We start from the raw sequence: 19,930 nt of genomic DNA on the forward strand, positions 1-19,930 counted from the left end.
CTCTACAAGTGGTTGTGCTTTTGTGTACTTTACTATACAGTACTGTACACATACAGTAGTACAGGATCTTTATTTCAAGCCCAGGATGTCCAGAAGCAAGTGTAAAAGCAGCAGTGATGCAGCTGGTACTGCTAAGAAGCGTCAAGCGATAACAATGGAAACAAAAGTGAAAATAATTGAGAGAGTGGAGCAAGGCAAAAAAATTGTAGACGTCACTCATTCTTATAACCCGAATGGTTCAACCACTGGCACAATTCTGAAGAACGAGGACAAGATCGTGGAACATGTGAAGTCCACTGTGCCGATAATGTCAACAAGAATATTGAAGAAGTGTGGAAAAGTGATGGAGGAGATGGAGAAACTTCTCAGTGTGTGGACGCAGGATCAGCATCAGCGCAGAGTCTCATTAAGCTTAATGCTGATTCAAAAGAAATGTAAAAGCCTTTATGAAGCCTTGAAGAAGAAACATGGCAAATAACAAGAGGGCACATCTTTTAATGCCAGCCATGGCTGGTTTCATCGGCTCAAGTCTAGAGCCAACTTTCACAACATAAAAGTAAGTGGCGAGGCAGAGGGTGCAGATACGGTAGCTGCCCAGGAATTTCCTGAAATGCTTTGAGAAATTACTGATGAAGGTACATATTTACCCTAGCAGGTTTTTAATGTGGATGAGACAGGACTACCAGACCAAAATTACATCAGTAAGGAGGAAAAGTTGATGCCAGATTGTAAAGCAACAAAGGATAGGCTAACTCTGTTGTTTGGTGGCAATGCTTCCAGTGATATGAAGCTGAAGCCTCTCTTAGTTTATCATTCAGAGAACCCAAGAGCCCTTAAAAATATAGCCAAGGGCTCTCTTCCTGTTGTATGGAAAAGTAACCCCAAAGTCTAGGTTACACAGGCCATTTTCCAGGATTTGTTTTTCCACCCTTTATCCTGGAGGTAGAGGAATATTGCTTGGAGAAGGATGTCCCATTCAACATTCTTCTGTTGTTCAACAATGCTCCAGGCCACCCCCCATTCACGGGTGACTTTCATCCCAAAGTCAAAGTAGTGTATCTGCCACCAAATACGACATCACTCTTCCAACCTGTGGACCAGGGAGTTACAGCGACTTTCAAGAAACATTATCTACGTCACACTTTTTGTCAGGCAGTAAAGGTGCATGATCAATCAGGAACAACCTTGTGACAATTTTGGAAGGACTATAACATCTACAAGGCCATAAAAAATACTGACTTTGCTTGGCATGAGGTTATGGCCGTCACCGTGAATGGGGTTTGGAAGAACTTTGCCCACAGTTTGTTCATGGATTTGAGAAGGTGGATGAGGAGTCCAAAGAGGTCTTCAGCAACTTAGTCACTCTCAGTGAGAAGCTGGAGCTAGATCTGCAAGAGGACAATTTCACTGAACTCCTTGCTGTGCAACACAAGGAGCTTACTAATGAAGACCTGATGGAATTGGAGGCCCAGAGGAAGGACAAAGAAAGACAAGAGGAAGAAGAAGTAACTGAAGAACAAAAGAGATTCACGATGCAGGGAATGGCAAGGGGATTTCCTTTATTTGAGGAGTCACTGTTAGCTTTTGAGGCACAGGACCCGAACACAGAACGGTACACAAAGGTTGCAGCAGCCATTCAGAATGCAATCCAGTGCTACCGTGTCATTTATGATGAGAAAAAAAGAGCTACTACCCAGACATCACTGGATAATTTTTTCAAAAGGGTAGATAGAATTGTATCCAGCAAGGAACCAGAACATGTGCCATCAATGGCAGGCATGAGTGAAACTGCAGCTTGCCCTCCATCTCCTGTTGCTGATGATCCTTCAGCTCTACCATCTCCCACTCCTCTCCCTCCTCCAGTCAGTAACTATTCCTGCCTGTTCACTCGATGCCAGCCCCTGTATGCCAGCTGCTGTACTGTACTACTGTATTTTTCAAGGTACTATAGTGTAAGATTAAAAATGTTTTATTTTTTGTGTTTGTTTTTTATGTATTATTTGTGTGAAAAGTATTATAAATCTATCACAGTACGGTACTATGTAGCCGATTGTGTTAGCTGGATACCTAGGCTAAGTTTGGTGGACTTACGAACAAACTGAACTGATGAATGTGCTCTCGGAACAGAACTTGTTTGTATGTAGGGGACTTACTGTACAGAGAAAACAGACTGAAATGCACCTCCAGGCCTTCTGTGATAGAGGCCTATTAGCTTATCTTCATAGCTAGGCCTAAATGGAAGGTCACTAATTAAATACACATATTAGGGGCCAATTACAATCCTTTCCAATTATAAAACCTCAGAAAAAGACCTTAATAAAATGGAAACCAGTGATTTACCTGATAAAGTGCTCAAAATAATCCAAAAAGATGCTCACTGAGCTCAGAGGAAGAATGATGAACAAAGTGAGAATTTCAACAAAGGGACAGAATATATAAGAAAGTACCAAACAGAAATCATAGAGCTGAAGAATACAATAACTGAAATGAAAAATACAACAGAGCAGTTCAACAGCAGACTAGAAGAAGTGGAAGAAGGGATCAGTGAACTTGAAGACAGGGCAATGGAACTCATCCAATCAGAGCAGCACAAACGAAAAAAAAAGAATAAAGAAGAGTGAAGATAGCTTAAGGGACTTAAGGGACAACATCAAACAAAGCAATATTTGTATTATAGATGTCCCAGAAGGAGAAGAGAAAGGGGCAGAAAACTTATTTGAAGAAACAGTGGCTGAAAACTTCCCTAATCCAGGGAAGAAAACAGACATCCAGATCCAGGAAGCCCAGAGAATTAAAAAAAAAAGATGAATCCAAAGAGACCCACACCAAGACACATGAAAATTAAAGAGTCAAGACAAGCAGGGAACCTTAAAAGCAGCAAGAGAAAAGCAACGTGTTACCTACAAGGGATTTCCCTCCCACCCCAAGACTTATCAGCAGATATTTCAGCAGAAACTTTGCAGGCCAGAAGGGAGCTGGGCACAATATATTTAAAGTCCTGAAAGGAAAAACTGCCAACTAAGAACACTCTACCTGGTAAAGTTGTCCTTCAGAATTGAAGGAGAGATTAACAGTTTTCCAGACAAGCAAAACCTAAAGAAGTTTATCATCACTAGAATGGTCTTACAAGAAACCTTAAAGGGACTTCCTTAATTTGAAATGAAAGGGTGCTGATTAGTAACAGGAAAACATATGAAAGTACAAATCTCACCAGTAAAGGTAAATACATATGAAAATTGGGAAAATCTAATGTTGTAAAGGTGGTGAGTTAATTGACTATAAAGCTAGTAGTAAAAATAATTTGTTAACAGACACACAAAATAAAAAGAAATAAACTGCAACATCAAAAACATAAAATGTGGGGGGAAGGGAGAAGTAAAAACATACAGCTTTAGAAAGCATTCAAATTTTAGTTGCTATCAACTTAAAGTAGATTGTTAAAACTCTAAGATGTTTTATGTAAGCCTCACGGTAACCACAAAGCAAACACCTATAGGAGGGGCTTCTCTGGTGGCACAGTGGTTAAGAATCTGCCTGCCAATGCATGGAACACGGGTTCAAGCCCTGGTCTGGGAAGATCCCACATGCCGCAGAGCAACTAAACCCGTGCGCTACAACTAGTGAGCCTGCACTCTAGAGCCTGCGAGCCACAACTACTGAGCCGGCGTGCCACAACTACTGAAGCCCGCATGCCTAGAGCCCATGCTCTATAACAAGAAAGCCACCGCAATAAGAAGCCTGTGTACTGCAACAAAGAGTAGCCCGTGCTCGCCACAACTAGAGAAAGCCCATGCACAGCAACAAAGACCTGACACAACCAAAAATAAATAAAAGAAAATAAATTAATTTAAAAAATAAAACTATAGGAGATACACCAAAGAGAAAAAGAATAAGCATTCCACTTCAGAAAATGAACAAATCACAAAGGAAGAGAGCAAAAGCAGAGGAAAGGAACAAAAGAATTACAAAACAACCAAAAAACAATTAACAAAACGGCAATAGTAAATCCATACCTATCAGTAATTACTTTAAATGTAAATGGACCAAATTCTCCAACCAAAAGACACAGAGTGGTTGAATGGATTAAAAAAGAAAAGAAAAGAAAAAAACAGACTCAACTATATGCTGCCTACAATGAAAACAATTCAGCTTTAAGGACACACAGAGACTGAAAATGAAGAATGAAGGGATGGAAAAAATATTCCATGCAAATGGAAAACAAAAGGAAGTTGGGGTAGCTGTGTCAGACAAAACAGACATTAAGACAAAGACTGTAATAAGAAACAAAGAATGTCATTATATGACGATAAAGGGCTAAATCCAACAAGATGATATAACGTTTGTAAATATGCATCCAACATAGGAGCACCTAAATATATAAAGCAATTATCAACAGACCTAAAGACAGAAATAGATGGCAATACAATAGTAGTAAGGGACTTCAATACCCCACTTTCATCAATGGATAGATCATCCAGAAAGAAAATCAATAAGGAAACACTGGCCTCAAACAACAGATGGACTTAATGGGCATATATAGAACATTCCATCCCAAAGCAACAGAATATACACACGTACATGAAACATTCTCCAGGACAGATCATAATGTTAGGTCACAAAATAAGTCTTAATAAACTTAGGAAGATTAAAATCATATCACGCATTTTTTCTAACCACAATGATATGAAACTAGAAATCAATTACAAGAAGAAAATTCACATATATATGAAGATTAAACAACATGCTACTGTACAACCAATGCTTCAAAGAAGAAATGAAGAGAAATTTAAGAAAAAACACCTTGAAAAAACTGAAAATGGCAATACAGCATACCAAAACCTGCAGGATGTAGCAAAAGCAGTTCTAAGAGGGAAGTTCATAGTGATAAATGCCTATGTTAACAAACATGAAAGATTTCAATTAAACAACTCACTTAACACCTCAAGGAGCTGGAAAAAAAAAAAGAAAAACAAACAAAACCCAAAATTAGCAGAGGGAAGGAAATAACTAAAATCAGAGGGGGAACAAATGAAATACAGACTAAAAAGACAAGAGAAATGATCAATAAAACGAAGACCTGGGTTGTTTTTTTGTTTTTTTTTTTAAGGTACACAAAGTAGACATTTAGCTAGATTCACCAAGTAAAAAGGAGAGGACTCAAATAAATAAAATTATAAATGAAAGAGGAGACAGCACAACCAATACCACAGAAGTACAAAGGACCATAAGAGTCTACTATGAACAACTATACACCAACAAATTGAACAAACTAGAAGAAATGGATAAATTCCTACTAATATACAACCTACCAAGACTGTATCATGAAGAAATAGAAAATCTGAACAGACCAATTACCAATTAAGGCAATTGAATCAGTAATCAAAAGCCTCCCAACAAAGAATGGCCTAGGACTAGATGGATTCACTGGTGAATTCTATCAAACATTTAAGGAATGAATACCAATACTTCTCAAACTCTTTCAAAAATAGAAGAGGAAAAACTTCCAAACTCATTTTATGAGGCTAGCATTACCCTAATACCAAAGTAAGAAAAGAACATTACAAGAAAAAAAAGTACAGGCCAATATCCCTGGTGAACATAGATGCAAAAATCTTCAACAGAATTAGCAAATGAAATTCAATAATACATTAAAAGAATCATAAACCAAGATCAAGTGGGATTTATTTTAGGGATGCAAGGATAGTTCAACATCTGCAAATCAATCTGATTCACCATATTAACAAAATGAATGCCAAAAATCATATGATCATCTCAATAGATGCAAAAAAAGCATTTGTCAACATTCAATATCTGTTTATGATAAAATTCTGAACAAAGTGGGTATAGAGGGAATGTACCTCAACGTAATAAAGGCCATAAATGACAAACCCATGGCTAACATCAGTCAACAGTGAAAAGTTGAAAGCTTCTCCTCTAAGATGAGAAACAAGACAAGGATACCCTCTCTTGCCACTTTTATTCAGTATAGTATTGGAAGTCCTAGCCAAAGCAATTAGGCAAGGAAAAAAAAAAGGTGTGGGGCATACAAATTGGAAAAGAAGTAAAATTATCAGTACATGCAGATGACATGACGGCATACACAGAAAACCCTAAAGACTCCACAAAAAAACTGTTAGAAATAATATACGAATTAAGTAAAGTTGCAGCATATAAAATCAATATACAAAAAATGTTTTTATATACTAATAACAAACTATTAAAAATAGAAGTTGAGAAAATAATCCCATTTACAGTTATGCCAAAAAGAATAAAACACCTAGGAATAAATTTAACCAAGGAGGTGAAAGACCTGTACAGTGAAAACTATAAGACGCTGATGAAAGAAATTGAAGAGGACATAATGGAAAGATATTCCATGCTCATGGTTTAGAGGAATTAATATTGTTAAAAGGTCCATACTACCCAAAGCAATCTGCAGGTTCAGTACAATCCCTATAAAAATTCCAATGGTGTTTTTCACAGAAATAGAACAATCCTAAAATTTGTATGGAACTACAAAAGACCCCAAATAGCCAAAGCAATCCTGAGAAAAAAAGAGCAAAGCTGGAGGCATCATGCTCCCTGATTTCAAACTAAATTATAAACCTATAGTGATCAAAACAGTATGGTATTCACATAAAAAACAGACACATAGATCAATGAAACAGAGTAGAGAGCCCAGAAATAACCCTACGCCTATGTTGTCAGTAATAATTGACAAAGGAGTCAAGAATATATAATGGGGAAAGGACAGTCTTTTTGGTGTTGGGAAAACTGGACAGCCACATGCAAAAGAATGAAACTGGACCACCACCTTATACTCCATACACAAAAATTAACTCAAAATGGATTAAAGACTTCATTGTAAGACCTGAAACCATAACACTCCTAGAAGGAAACATAGGGGCTAAGCTCCACGACACTGGTCTTGGCAATGACTTTGAATTTGACACCAAAAACAAAGGCAACAAAAGCAAAAACAAACAAGTGGGACTTCATCAAACTGAAATGTTTCTGCACAGCAAAGGAAACAATGAACAAAATGAAAAGGTAACCTACTGAAAGGGAAAAAATATTTGCAAATCATATATCTGATAAGGGGTTAGTATCTAAAATATATTAGGAACTCATACAACAGCAAAAAAAATAAACATCCAATTAAAAAAATGGGTAGAGGATCTGAAGAAACACTTTTCCAAAGAAGACATACAGAGAGCCAAGAGGTACATGAAAAGGTACTCAACATCACTAATCACCAGGGAAATGTAAGTCAGAACCATAATGAAATCTCACCTCACATCTGTTAGAATGGCCATTATCAATAAGACAAGATATATAACCAGTGCTGGAGAGGATTTGAGAAAAGGGCACTCTGTGCGCCATTGTTGGGAATGTAAATTGGTGCAGCCACTATGGAAAACAGTATGGTGGTTCTTCCAAAAATTGAAAATGGAACGTCAATATGATCCACCGATTCTACTTCTGGGTATTTATCCAAAGGAAACAAAAACACTAACTTGAAAAAATATATGCACCCCATGTTGCACTGCAATATTATTTACAATGGCCAAGACACGAAAGCAACCTAAGTGTCCATCAATGAATGAACAACAACAAAATGATACACACACACAAAATGGAATATTATTCAACCATTGGAAAAAAAAGAAATCTTGCCATTTGCAACAACACAGACCTTGAGGGCATTAGGCTAAGTGAAATAAATGAGAGAGAAAAAGACAAATACAGTATGATCTAACTTATATGTGGAATCTAAAAAAAAAATCCAAACTCATATACAAGAGCTTGGTGGTTGCCAGAGGCAAGGGAAGAGGGGCTGGGGGTGTGTGGAAGAGGTAGGTGAAATGGGTGAAGGTGGACAAACTTCCGGTTATAAAATAAATACATCTTGAGGATATAATGTACAGCACGGTGACTATAATTAATAATACTGTATTGTATATGTGAAAGTTGCTGAGAGAATAAATCTTAAAAGTTCTCATCACCAGAAAAAAAATTGTAACTATGTGTGGAGATTGATATTAACTAGCCTTATTGTGGTGATCATTTCACAATATATACAAATACTGAATCATGATGTTGTACACCTGAAACTAATACATGTCAATTATCTCTCAATTTAAAAATAAATAAAATGGCCCTCAATGAGTCCTGCTTTCTGATATTCACTCCCTTGTGCAGTCCTCTCCCCTTAAATGTAGACTGAACTTACTGACTCCCTTGTAAGAAACAGAATATGCAGAAGTGAAAAGATGTTACTTCTAAGATTAGGTTATAAAAAGACTGTGGCTTCCATCTTTGATACTCACTCTCTCATGTGTTCCTTCTGACTGCATGCCTGCCATGGGGGAATCTAGCTGCTGTGTCTTGAGGCAGCCCTGAGAAGAAGCCCTCCTGGTGAGTAACAAAGCCCTGCCTACAGGCACATGATGAGCTTGGAAGCAGAACTTTCCCTTTACCCTCAAGTTGAGCCTTCACACGAGCCCTTAGCAACTGAACAGGCTGATTCAACCTTATGAGAGATCTTCAGCTAGAGGCACCCAGATAAACCTCATGTGGATTCCTAATCAACAGAAACCATGAGATAATAAGTTTGTTGCTTTAAGACATTATGCTTCGTGATAATTTGTTATCAAGAATAGATAACTAATAAACTGGTACTTGCCTAACTTTTCAGCCTTGGTTTATTTCAGTTTACTCTTCCACTCCAGGCTTCAGTCAAACTTTCAGTTCCTCAAAAATGCCACCTTTTCTTACCTCAAAGCCTCATGCTACTCTCTCTACAGGCATATTTTTTTGTCCTCATTTTCCCTTTATCAAGTCTTTATATCACTTCTCTAACTGCTTACACACTTCCCCTTTTCCCTTTAAGATCAGATTAGGTGTAATTTTGCTTCCCTTTTCCTAACACTTAGCATTCATTACATTTACTCAATAACTACCTTTCCTTCTGTCAGATCAGTGAGAAAAGGGTTGTTTCTCACGTTCATTATACCCCCAGAGCTTAGAATAGTCTTGCTCATAGTAAGCACTCAGTACAAATTCGCTGAAAAATAAACGTTCAGAGATGAGTGTTTTGTAGTGTAGATTACAAATTGAAAAAGACAGAAAAATGAAGTCTGAGCTACTCAAAAGTAGCCCCCAATCTCTGCAAACCCCTGGGAAATAAATACCTCAAACTCAACTTACTGACATCAAGCAGGGAGGAAGGTCTAGGAAAAAGAAAAACTGAAATGATAAGGCTATGAAAACACATGAAAAATTGGAAATCTGGTAATAATAAATAGTTCCACCTCCCTAAAAATTCAATATACTTAGAGGGAGGAAAGAATTTTCATTATTGCCTTTGGCTTAGAGCAGAGTTTTATTACCTACAAATCTCTCTAGTATCTCGTGATTGTGATTTTTTTTCTGTCCTTTTCTATCTTGCTTCTCTAGTTTTCAGTTTTTTAGCACAACGGCCATATGCAGGCTCATGTGCTCTGTAGATACTCGGAGTATCTGGAGATACATCTTTCTAGCTGTGTGACTTGGATACATTATTTAACCTTATTTCAGTTTCCTCTTCTAAAAAAATGGATAAAATAACAGTTCTTATTTCATAGGGTGCATGGAAACATTTCAGTACACAATTAAATCAGGTAATGCTTAACACAATGCCTGGTTATAGTAAACCTTCAATAAATGTTATTATTATCTAATAATAGTGGATCATTCCACTAAAATGAAATTTTTCACTCACCAAAGCTCTAATTTGGAAACTTGAGGCTAGTTTCATACTTAGTACTCCTCCCATCCCTCTGCTCATATCATCTAACATCAAGCCATCTGACTATAAGCTCTTACTGTCTTTCAACCCTCCCCCACCCCACAACTCTGAACACATCGCAGGCAGTCAAAAATGTATATTTAACATAGTTTAAAATAATGAAGCACCTAGTTCAAATGATATATATCCAATGCACACCCTCACCCTTCAATCCTCTTTCAGAGATAAACCTAGGCCAATCAGTCTAACAGAAATGCGAAAATTGGGATGACAATCTAACATCCCAACATCCTTCCTTAACGTTATGTGGACGAAACAAGAAACTCAAAAATAATTTTTAAACCTAAATAGTGCATAAATCCCTGGTTCTGAGCCGTAGGAATTTTCAAAATCACACCGTAAACTTCTCAAAGTCCTGTAGACTGACGTCCTCAGGTGCTATTACCGTATCTGGCCGTCACCGAAAGTTAAAATTATCTCACAGAGGTCAAGGTCTTTCTCCTCTACAGTTCTCCCTACAGGAAAGACAGGCTTGAGGCAGATTCTCCGGAGTGATGGGAGGGGCTGGGGGGGACTCACTCCTCCTCCTCCGACCCCAGTTTTCAGAGAGGAACTGGGCTTGCGAAAGGGAGAGGACCTGTCCGTCGCGGTCACCGGGAGAGCTCCAGGCACACCAGGCCCCGAACTCGTTCCTCAGTTCACCACATACCCTAAGGTGACGCGGGACCGCCGAGCCTGAAGAAGGAAGGGGCCGCCGGAGCCCAGCCGGTAGGGGAAGAAAGCGGGAGCCAGGACGGCGAGGGTACCTCAGCGCCGCGGAGTCGCCAAAGAACGCACTGCTCCCGGCTGCCAGCAGCACCCGTCGGGAGCCGAGGTCCCGGGGCAGCGCTACGTCCCAAAGGAAGGGAGCGCCAGAGTCGCAAGACTTGCGCCATGATCCGCAGCTGGCAGGCCTGACCCCTCACCCCTTCGGCTACTACGAAGCGGGGCGGAGCGAAAGGCGCCCCAGTCTCTCCCCAGAGAGCAGCGTCGGCCGGCTTCCGGCCCCGCTCCTCTTCCTCTCCGCAGCTTCCGGTCCACGGTTTCTGGGGGCGGGAAATACCTCGATTGGGTGGGACTTAGTGGCCTTGCTGCGCCTGCGCCGAGTGGACTGGGGCAGGGAGATAGCGCCCTTCGGGCTGCTGGCTTTTGGCCGTCTTGGGTGTCTGTTTTGGCTTTGGCTAAAGGATAGATCACCAGAACAGACTTGAAAGCGCTGAAATAGACCCAAGAATTTCCGTATGCAAGTAAATAATGATTTGTTATTTATAATTCTCTGCTGCCTTCAAAGGTGGGGAGAATCCTGGTACTGGAGGGTCCTTTTAGGAAATAAACGCTTGTTAGAATTAAACTGTTCTACATAAAGAAGGGAATGGAAGAGATTGAGAGACTGGAGGGGGAGTTTCTCTGGGAGAAGGGAGAAGCCAGAGACGGGCGAAGAATGACCAGCCCACAGTGATCCAACCAGAAAGCCTAGGGAGAGGAGGCCTCTTGACAGAAGGTTGATGGCGTTGTATGCTTTGGGATGTGTCGTATAAAACCCCTGGCTTCCCCTCAGAATATTCAGTAAGGTCGGTATTGCTTTTTCACTGGACTGGAATTCTTTTGGAGGGGATGAAGAGGTTTTGAATCCTACTTCAGAGTTGATGTGGGGGAAAACACAAGCTGCAAACCTACTATATGGATTGTATGAAATTTTTTTATGGGCAATAAGGGAAGATAGTTACAGTTTTTTTAAAAATTAGGTTACATTTATGTAGTACTTTCAATACTATGTAGTGAATCGACAAACACTTTTATTTCATTTGATCTTCCCAACGACCATGTCAAGTAAGTGGTATCCCAAGTTAATAAACAAGTGAACTATAGCTCAAAGAGATTTATTAACCAAGGTTACGTAGCTGTTAGGTATTGGTAGAAGACTAGAATCCATGTCTTCTAACAATAAGTCCAAAGCTGCTTCTATTGATTGCTCCTTCCACCACTTCCCGTTAAATCAACCATATTTCTTTAGGATTACATCAGTGATATCCCTATTTTCTTTGTTTTTAACATATATTTTAAAAGATATATAGATATTCTTCCAAACTTTCTTTTTTTACATATTTCTACTGGTAGTTTTCTCAGTATTGCTAAATAATATGTTTATACCACTGAATGCCATCATAATCCCGAGATTGAGTTTCTGATATTTCAGCCAGAGTAAAATTTTAATTAAAATTTTCATTTTGAAAAAAAAATTTAGATCATTAGGAAAGTTGCAGGAAATCCCACATATTCTTCACCTAGATTCATCCATTTTTAACATATTGCCACATTTTCTTTATCTTTCTTTACATATACTACATATGCTATGCATATTCTATTCCTATTATTATTTTCTGTTGTTGAACCTTTTTAGAATAGATTACACATATCATGACTCTTCATACCCAGAAACAAAGACGTTCTCTTATTTAGTCCCAGTACAGTTACCAAATTCAGGGAATTGAAATTGATAGAATACTATTATTTAATATACAAGTTTTGCTTATTGTCCCAATGCTGTCCTTTATAACAACCATTTTTTCCCCAACTCGTTTCAAATCCTGATTATGTGTTGCATTTAATTGTCCTGTTTCTTTAGTCTCTTTAAGTCTGTAGTATTTCTCTCTTGGCTCCAGGCACAGTATCTTTTCTTGCCTCCCATAAGCCTCAGACTTCCCTATGTGATATTCTTTCTTTCAAGATTCCATCCCATTTCACTACCTTAGCACTCTCCCCCTTCCCCCTACCCCACTCCACTATTCCTGACCTAGCTAATTCCTATTCATCTTTCAGCTCTCAGTCCAAATGTTACTTCCTCAGAGAAATTTTTCTTGATTCCCCTTAATATATTTTCATTTTCTTTATAGCTCTAAGCACATTTTATAATTTCATTTTTATATTTGTGATTATTTGTCAATCGAGTATATTTTAGAGGTAGAGTTGATAAGAATTAGTAATGCGTGCCTTCACTGTACTATAAACTCAATGACATGTCTCCTTTTGCCTATAACAGGGCCTGGCACAATTTCTTCATTCGCTAATGAAATATATTTGCTTATCTATAATATGCCTGGTATTCTTCTAGATGTGAATTCCTAGTGGAGCATATATTCCAGTTGGGGAAAGATAGTAAGCAAGGTAAATGATATAATAAATCATAAAAGATATAATAAATGATGATAAATGCTGAAAAAGGAAGATAAAGCAGAAAGGGGTATAGAGTGTATTTCTGCGTAGGCATTACAGTTTTAAATAGGGTGGTGGCCACAGAAGAACTCACTGAGGGGGAAGAGGGAATGAGCCATGAAAATATCTGGGGGCAGAGCATATCATGCCAAGTGAAATGAAAGTGCAAAGGCATGAATTGGGAAGGCAAGTGGCATTTTCTCTGAACATAAGTCCGCTCTAGATTGAGTGAGCAAGAAGGAGACTCTTAAGGTCTTGAGTGACCTTAAGAGATAAGGTCAGAGAAGAGATGGGGACCAAGTAATGTAGGACCTTGTAGGCAATTGTAAGGACTTTGGCTTATTTTCTTTGTATGATGATGTGGGACACAGTCTAATTTACATTTTAATTAGATCCTTATGACTGTTTTGAAAATAGACTGAAGGGGAGCAGGAAGGGAAGCAGTTACTGGGTATTACAGAAATGTAGAAAGAAATAGAGGTGACTCAGACTAGGCTGGAAAATAGGAGTAGTCAGAATCCAGGTGTATTTTGAAGGTAGAGTTGACAGGATTAGCCAACACACTGGACCAGTTGGGGTGGGGTATGAGAGAGGCAAAGATGTCTCCAAGTGTTTTGGCCCAAACAACTGGAAGAAGCTTTGCCATTACTTGAGATAAAGAGGACTGTGGGAGATACGGATTTGGGAAGGAAGATCAGGAGGGTTTACGTGTACATTGAAATTTGAAATGATTATTAGGCATCTGTGGTAGCCAGCCTTCAAGATGGTCCCCAGTGGTTCTTACCTCCTGGATTTACTCCTCTGTGGGATTCCCTCTCACATTAGATATAGGCTTGTCTATTTGACCAGTAGAATACTGCAAATGTGATGGTATATGACTTCTGAGGCTAAATCATAAAACTCATGAAGCTTCTCCCTTGATCTCTCAGATTGTTTGCCTTGGGGAAGCCAGAGGCCATGCCATTAGGGTACTCAAGCAGCTCTAGTAAGAGGTACACGTTGGAGAGGGAACCGAGGTCTCCCACCAACAAGGAGCACTACTGTTAACGTGCGAGTAAGCCACCTTGGAAGTAGATCCTCCAGCCCCATAAGATGACTGCAACTCTGCATAATACCTGATTGCAACTCTTGTGAGAGATGATAAGCCAGAACCCAGCTAAGCCACTCTGAAATTTCTGAAACAAAGAAGCTGTATATAATAAATGACTACTTAGTTGTAAGTCCCTAAGTTTGGTATAATCTGTTATGGAACAGTAGATAACTAATACAACTCACAAGTAGGGAGTTGGAATCTAGAGTTTCAGGATTTGGAAATTTGGGAGCCTTTAGAATATAGATGGATTTCAAAGCTGTAAGGCTAGATGAGGTAACTAAAGGTGTGGATGAAGATAGAAAAAAGAAAAGTCAAGAACTAAACCCTGGGGTACTCCAGTGTAAGAACTGGGAATATGAGGATCAAAAAGCAAAGGAGATAAAAAGGAACAACCAGTGAGGTAGAAGAATGCCAAGAGACTATTTTGTCAATATCTCATTCATTTTAGCATCCCTTTAAATCTCCACCAAGTGTTAAGTCCCATGCCTATTTGTTCTTTGTTTCTAGAACCTTGTTATGCCTGATACATAGTATGCATTCAGTGTGTGTTGAATAAATGGGCGAATGAATAAGTACAAAAGTAGAATGGAATTTAGACTATAGTTTGAGGAAAATGAATAAGTACATTGAATAGCTATGACACTGTCTATTTAATTGAGAGATTGCTTATTGGGTACTAAAAGTACAAAACCATTTCATTGTCTCTACTCCCTATTTTAGTGGAGACAAAGGTGGTGATGAAAATTGGGTATTGATACTATGTATTCTGGAAATTTTGAAACTTGTAACTAGATTAGTGGTACCTGAGGACCTTCACTTTAATGTAAAAACAGAATCAAAAATAAAACAAAAAGATTGTTTTTACCAACCTTTAGTAAAAACAAAATAAAACACTTCTCTTTCCTCCCTACTATGTTCCAACCACAAAGGCCTTGTTTCTGTTCCTGCAGTTATGCTAAGTCTATTCCTGCCTTTGTCCCTGCTATCATTCCTCTGCCTTCAGATCTTTGTACGACTGGGTGTTTCTTATTTTTCAGTTTTCACATAAAATATCACCACCTTTGAGAGACCTTCCCTGTCTGAAAATGTTCTTATTATCCCCAAGTCCCTTTCTATCACATTACCCTGTATTACTTTCCTCATAGTACTGTGAACAATAATCAATATCAAGGTTGCAATGAAAAAAGAGCTTTATTTGGGGGTCTTAGTAATTGCAATTTGGGAGATACAGACTTGAGTAAAACCGGAAGAGTGTTTCTGGAAAAAGAAGGAGACAGGGGCTTATAAAGGCAGATACTACGGGGTGGTTAAAGTTGTCTGGCAAGAATTATGGTTGATTCTGATGCAGAAAAGAAGATACTTGTTCTTAATGGATAGGCTATCGCAAGGGTCTAATAAGTATCTTAAGTTTCATGAACATTGGGCAGATGTTCTGGATGCGCCTATTAAGATTCCACCTGAGCTGAGATGTGCGTAAGTCACACTTCCTCAGTGGGCTCCTGGCTCCATTTTAGAAAGCTCTTTTAGCAATACTGACTCCATTTTGATTTTCCTTTCACAGTACTTATGGCTATCTGAAATCATTTTGCTTCTTTTTAATAACTTATTATTTGTTCTCCCTCTAGGGTAGAAGCTTCTGTCTGTCACTATTTTATCACAAGTCTCTATAGAACAATGTTTGGCACATAAGAGGCACCCAGGAGGTGTTGAATAAAGGAATGAATCTTCACTTGCACTGATACAATTATTTAAAAGTGTTTACTTTGCATTTTTTTGGATTAAAAGAAAAGTTTGGCTTAGAAAAGTCTATATTTCTTCTTTGGTTCATTTTTCCATTTCTTCTGTAATTAAAAAAGTTATCTTTTGCCCATTTTTCTATTTTTAAAGGCAATTATACTTAAGATACTAACCCTTTTTTTTGAATGTCAGGTTTGTGGCAAATATTTTTTCCCATGTGTTTGCCTATTGATTTTGTCCCTGTTTTTTTGGACAGAAATTCAAACTTCAAGCAGTCAGATGGAGCAATATTTTCCATAGTAGTTTAATCTCAAGCAGCATCAAGTCGCAGTCAAGTGGGGCGCTTAGAGGTTACTCTGAATCTGTGACTTTGGGCAAATAGGCCAATTACGTAGCTATCAAATCTCCAGTTACTCAGTCGTATTTTTCTCACTTGCGAAATGGGAATAATGGCACTAATCTGTTACAAACTTGTGAGGATTAAATGAAATTAAGAATATCAAATGACTCCGATAGTTGCACATTGTAAGCGCTCTAAATAAGAATGGTTAGTAGTTAGCATTTCACTACTTTCATGCTGAAGCTGATTCTTTCCTGGTTCAGCTTGTGGTATAAATTTTCTCAAATATAACTTCTTTTATTTTCAGGAATTTATTTTGGTGCACCAAATAACTTACTTAAACGCCTTAAGTCAACTTGGAGTTTTCGGTAAGCAAGCGATCTACGTAGCCCTGAAGCATCAACCTACAGGAACAGATCAGTGTCTACGAGCTCTGGGCAGGCAGTGGCCGGGGTGGGCGGAGCCGCCCTCAGCCCTGCCCCGCCCCGCCCCTCAGCCGGATCCGCCCCAGGTTTCCGTGAATCCCAGGCGGCCGGGAGGTTCTGCGGTGTGTGCCTGTCTAGTCTCTACCTTGGAGCGACTTCTACACCTTAGACGGAGAAGTGAGTGCGGACTTCTTTCTGTTTAGGCCCCGGAGTGGCGGGGCACCCGCAACCCACCGGTCCCCTGGGGGAGGAGAAGAGTCCGGGTCGGGAGAATCGGGCCCACAGGATCCGCGCGACTCGGCCCGCCCTCCCCTCGCGCTGGAAGTGCATCCTGGGCTACGCGCGGCCAGGGATAGGCCTGGGCGCGCGGGGCCTCTGGATCCGCTGGACGCGAGGTCGGCGGCCTGCCGAGACCCAGGGTTGCCCCGCGCCTCCCGGTGTAGCCAGAGTTCCGGGCTCAGCTCCGGGCCGCGAGGCGCCTCTTGGACCTGGTGCTCGTGCACCTGGGCGGGCGGTGCTCGGGATCCTCCAGGCGGGGAGTCAGGCCTGCGGCCCAGGGAAGGGTGACACGCCCAGAAATTGCCGCAGCTCCTAGCCGGGAGAGGTACTGGGTCACGCGCCCCGCTCTTCGCTTAGCGAATACCCAGAGGAATGGGGTGGGCCTCGGAGTAGGCGATGGTTCCAGGGGAAGCTGCTAGGTAGGTGGGGTGGGCAAAGGTGATTCTTGATTTTGGTGTAAAGCAGGAGGTTGCGAGATGGCGTATCCTAGCGGCTCCAGTTCAGGCTCCAGCTTCGAATTTTTTCTGTTTGGGGCTCACTGCAACCAGGGGCGTGGAGGAAGTGCGGTTACATTAGTTGTGCAGTGCCGGAACCCCTGGGAGACCGAGCAAGCCTACCACTGACGTTGTGCTTGATGATGATCCGCAATTTTTGCTTATCCTTGGTGGTATCTTTTCGTGGCTGCCTCTATAACTGATAATCAAATAGAAGGAAGGGCGGGATTGAACGCAGTGAGTATTGATTACAGTATCCCACAAGCCCTGCCCGACAACTTTTATGTGTTAGCTCGTTTAGTGCTCACAACCGCCAACTTAAGTGGTATTGCTGTTCCATTTCATACTCGAGGAAACTCAGATTGAATAATTTACCAAACTGCACAAATGTTAAGTGGTAGCATTAGAGTTGAAATTCAGATCTGTATGATTTCTGAGCGCAGGCTTTATGGCTTAATGTAAAGAACATTATTGCTCTTTGGGATAAGATGGATACCTAGGTATGCGATCTATACGTTGAGATTTGTTAGCTGTATGACCTTGGGCAGGTTACTTAATCTTTTAGGGCCTGTTTCTGCATTTGTAAAATGGAGATAAAATACCTCCTATGTCATAGGGTTGTTATAAAGATTAAATAAGATCATTTTTGGACTACACTTAGCAAAGTGTCAGGCACATAGTGGTAAGCTATATATAGCTACATATATCCTGCTGTTGTCATGAATTGAGGACAGCAAACTCCAGCTCTGAGTGCTGCCAGCTAGAGCCAAACACAGTTTGTGTGGGCCTAGAGCATAGGTAGAGGGAAGCAGAAAAGGATAAGAAAAGAATGGAGAACTGAGAACAGATGACATGTATGATGGCAATTATAGGCACATCAATAGATTAATCTGTGGTACCCAGGGCCACTCTTTTGCCTTTATGAGAATTTTTTAAAAGGCAGTTCCTTTTAGCTGATGAATTGGAGAAATGCATCCCACTCTGGGCTGAAAACATTCTGAGAGGTAGGTGTCTGGGACTGGACCATGCTGAGGCTCTCTGCCTCTGAGGGGGAGCCGCATTTCAGCACTGCACAGCATTCAGCACAGTGCCTGGCAGAACCCCACAGTCAAGTGTGCAGTTCTCTTTCAGGATTTCTTCTCTCAGATTGAGCCCCTAAGAAAGGAGAAGGACAGGAGATTTCAGGACGGGGGAAACAAAATGTTTTTTTGCCTTTTTAGGGTTGCTTAATGACTGAACGCCTCTCCTAATTTTACCTATAGCTGTGAACGGTTTATAGACAATGGTCTTCATTTCCACATAAATTTAAGGCAACCTAAATATTATGTATTTTTATGAACTCTTTACAGTGGTATCACTCTTGCCCTGAATATTGTAGCCTGGGTTCAGATACCCAATTCATACTGTACCCTAACTCCTGTCAATTTTTGGTATAGCTTTAGACATAGTGTTGCTTGCCCTCCTTCTTTCTTGGCGATTGCTGTGCTTTTTTCCTACTATTCGAGTTTTCTTTTCTCTTTCTTTTTCAAAACTTTCTTTAGCCAGTGATTTATTGTGCTAGAAAGTATGCCTGTCAGCAAAACCAAGAGAGTTAGTGTAGGATGTGAAATATGATTAAATAACATTTGACCTTCAAGGATTTGTGACTAGCCACCACTGCTCATCAAAAGCATGATCTTTTAGGTGGATCTTTTAGCAAGGATAAATACTACTTTCACTGGTGGCACTCAACAAATTTGAAGAGTCCAAACTTGGCCATTCCTTTAATGTGCCCAGTATTACCTACAGGCCAGCTTCCTTCCCACCAATATTTTCCCTTCATGTTCTTACTTACCTTATAAGGATTGCTAATCGGGTTAAAGTCCAAACAATTAGGTAGAATACTTGGTAGAAGATTTATTAAAAGACTGACTAAAGGAGGTTTAAATTAGCACCTAAAAGTAAAGTATCATAGATTTTATTTGACTACATTATTTAAGTTTCTAATATGATGATCGAAGGCAGACATTATGTGTACGTTTTTATTTATTTATTTATTTATTTATTTATTTATTCAATTGAAGTATTACAATATGATGAAGTGCTACTAAATTGAAGTACTACAATACTATGTTAGTTCTAGGTGCAACAGTGATTTGATATTTTTATACTTTACAGAATGATCACCACTCTACTTTTTGATAAGATTATGATAACTACATTTAAGCCAGCTATGCTGGTTTAGATGTATTTGAGGAAGCTGTGGGGGGAGGGTATTGGGATTCTTTTGGAGAGACTGTTTATTCTTTTAATATATAACAGCTTATGAGATGCAATCATAATTTTTAAAAAGACATTAAAATAGTCAATGTAATAGTCAAATTTACCAATATAAATTAGTTGGATAGCATACTAACACTGTTTCTCCATGAAAAATGTGACATACTACCTACTGATCTTGGCAAATAATTTTGAAATGTCCTCTTACCAAGTGGATGTATTATGTCTGGTTCCTGTGAAAATTACCAAAGCAGCAGTGTG

The 19,930-nt window shown here is 39.7% G+C and overlaps 2 protein-coding genes across 5 annotated transcripts in view; one reads left to right on the forward strand and one right to left on the reverse strand.

Moving 5' to 3' along the window:
* The window catches only part of RMDN1 (regulator of microtubule dynamics 1), a 36,239-nt gene extending 25,394 nt beyond the window's left edge, over window positions 1-10,845 (reverse strand). The window contains exon 1 of one of the 4 annotated variants that reach the window (XM_081258362.1): window positions 10,597-10,845. In XM_081258362.1, coding sequence (XP_081114488.1) covers window positions 10,597-10,725 — 129 coding nt within the window. In that variant the 5' untranslated portion in view covers window positions 10,726-10,845. Of the gene's footprint in view, window positions 1-10,499 lie in introns of all 4 variants that reach the window. The other 3 variants (XM_081258364.1, XM_081258363.1, XM_081258365.1) reach the window with 3 other exon arrangements.
* Window positions 10,846-10,931: 86 nt separating this feature from the next.
* CPNE3 (copine 3) overlaps window positions 10,932-19,930 on the forward strand; it is a 52,050-nt gene continuing 43,051 nt past the window's right edge. Inside the window, exons 1-2 of the mRNA XM_081258361.1 lie at window positions 10,932-11,076; window positions 16,520-16,814. Coding sequence (XP_081114487.1) covers window positions 11,071-11,076; window positions 16,520-16,814 — 301 coding nt within the window. The 5' untranslated portion in view covers window positions 10,932-11,070. The remainder of the gene's footprint in view (window positions 11,077-16,519; window positions 16,815-19,930) is intronic.

The sequence above is a fragment of the Mesoplodon bidens genome, assembly GCF_964165515.1.
Source record: "Mesoplodon bidens genome assembly, chromosome: 16".
In the NCBI taxonomy this organism is placed as follows: domain Eukaryota; kingdom Metazoa; phylum Chordata; class Mammalia; order Artiodactyla; family Ziphiidae; genus Mesoplodon; species Mesoplodon bidens.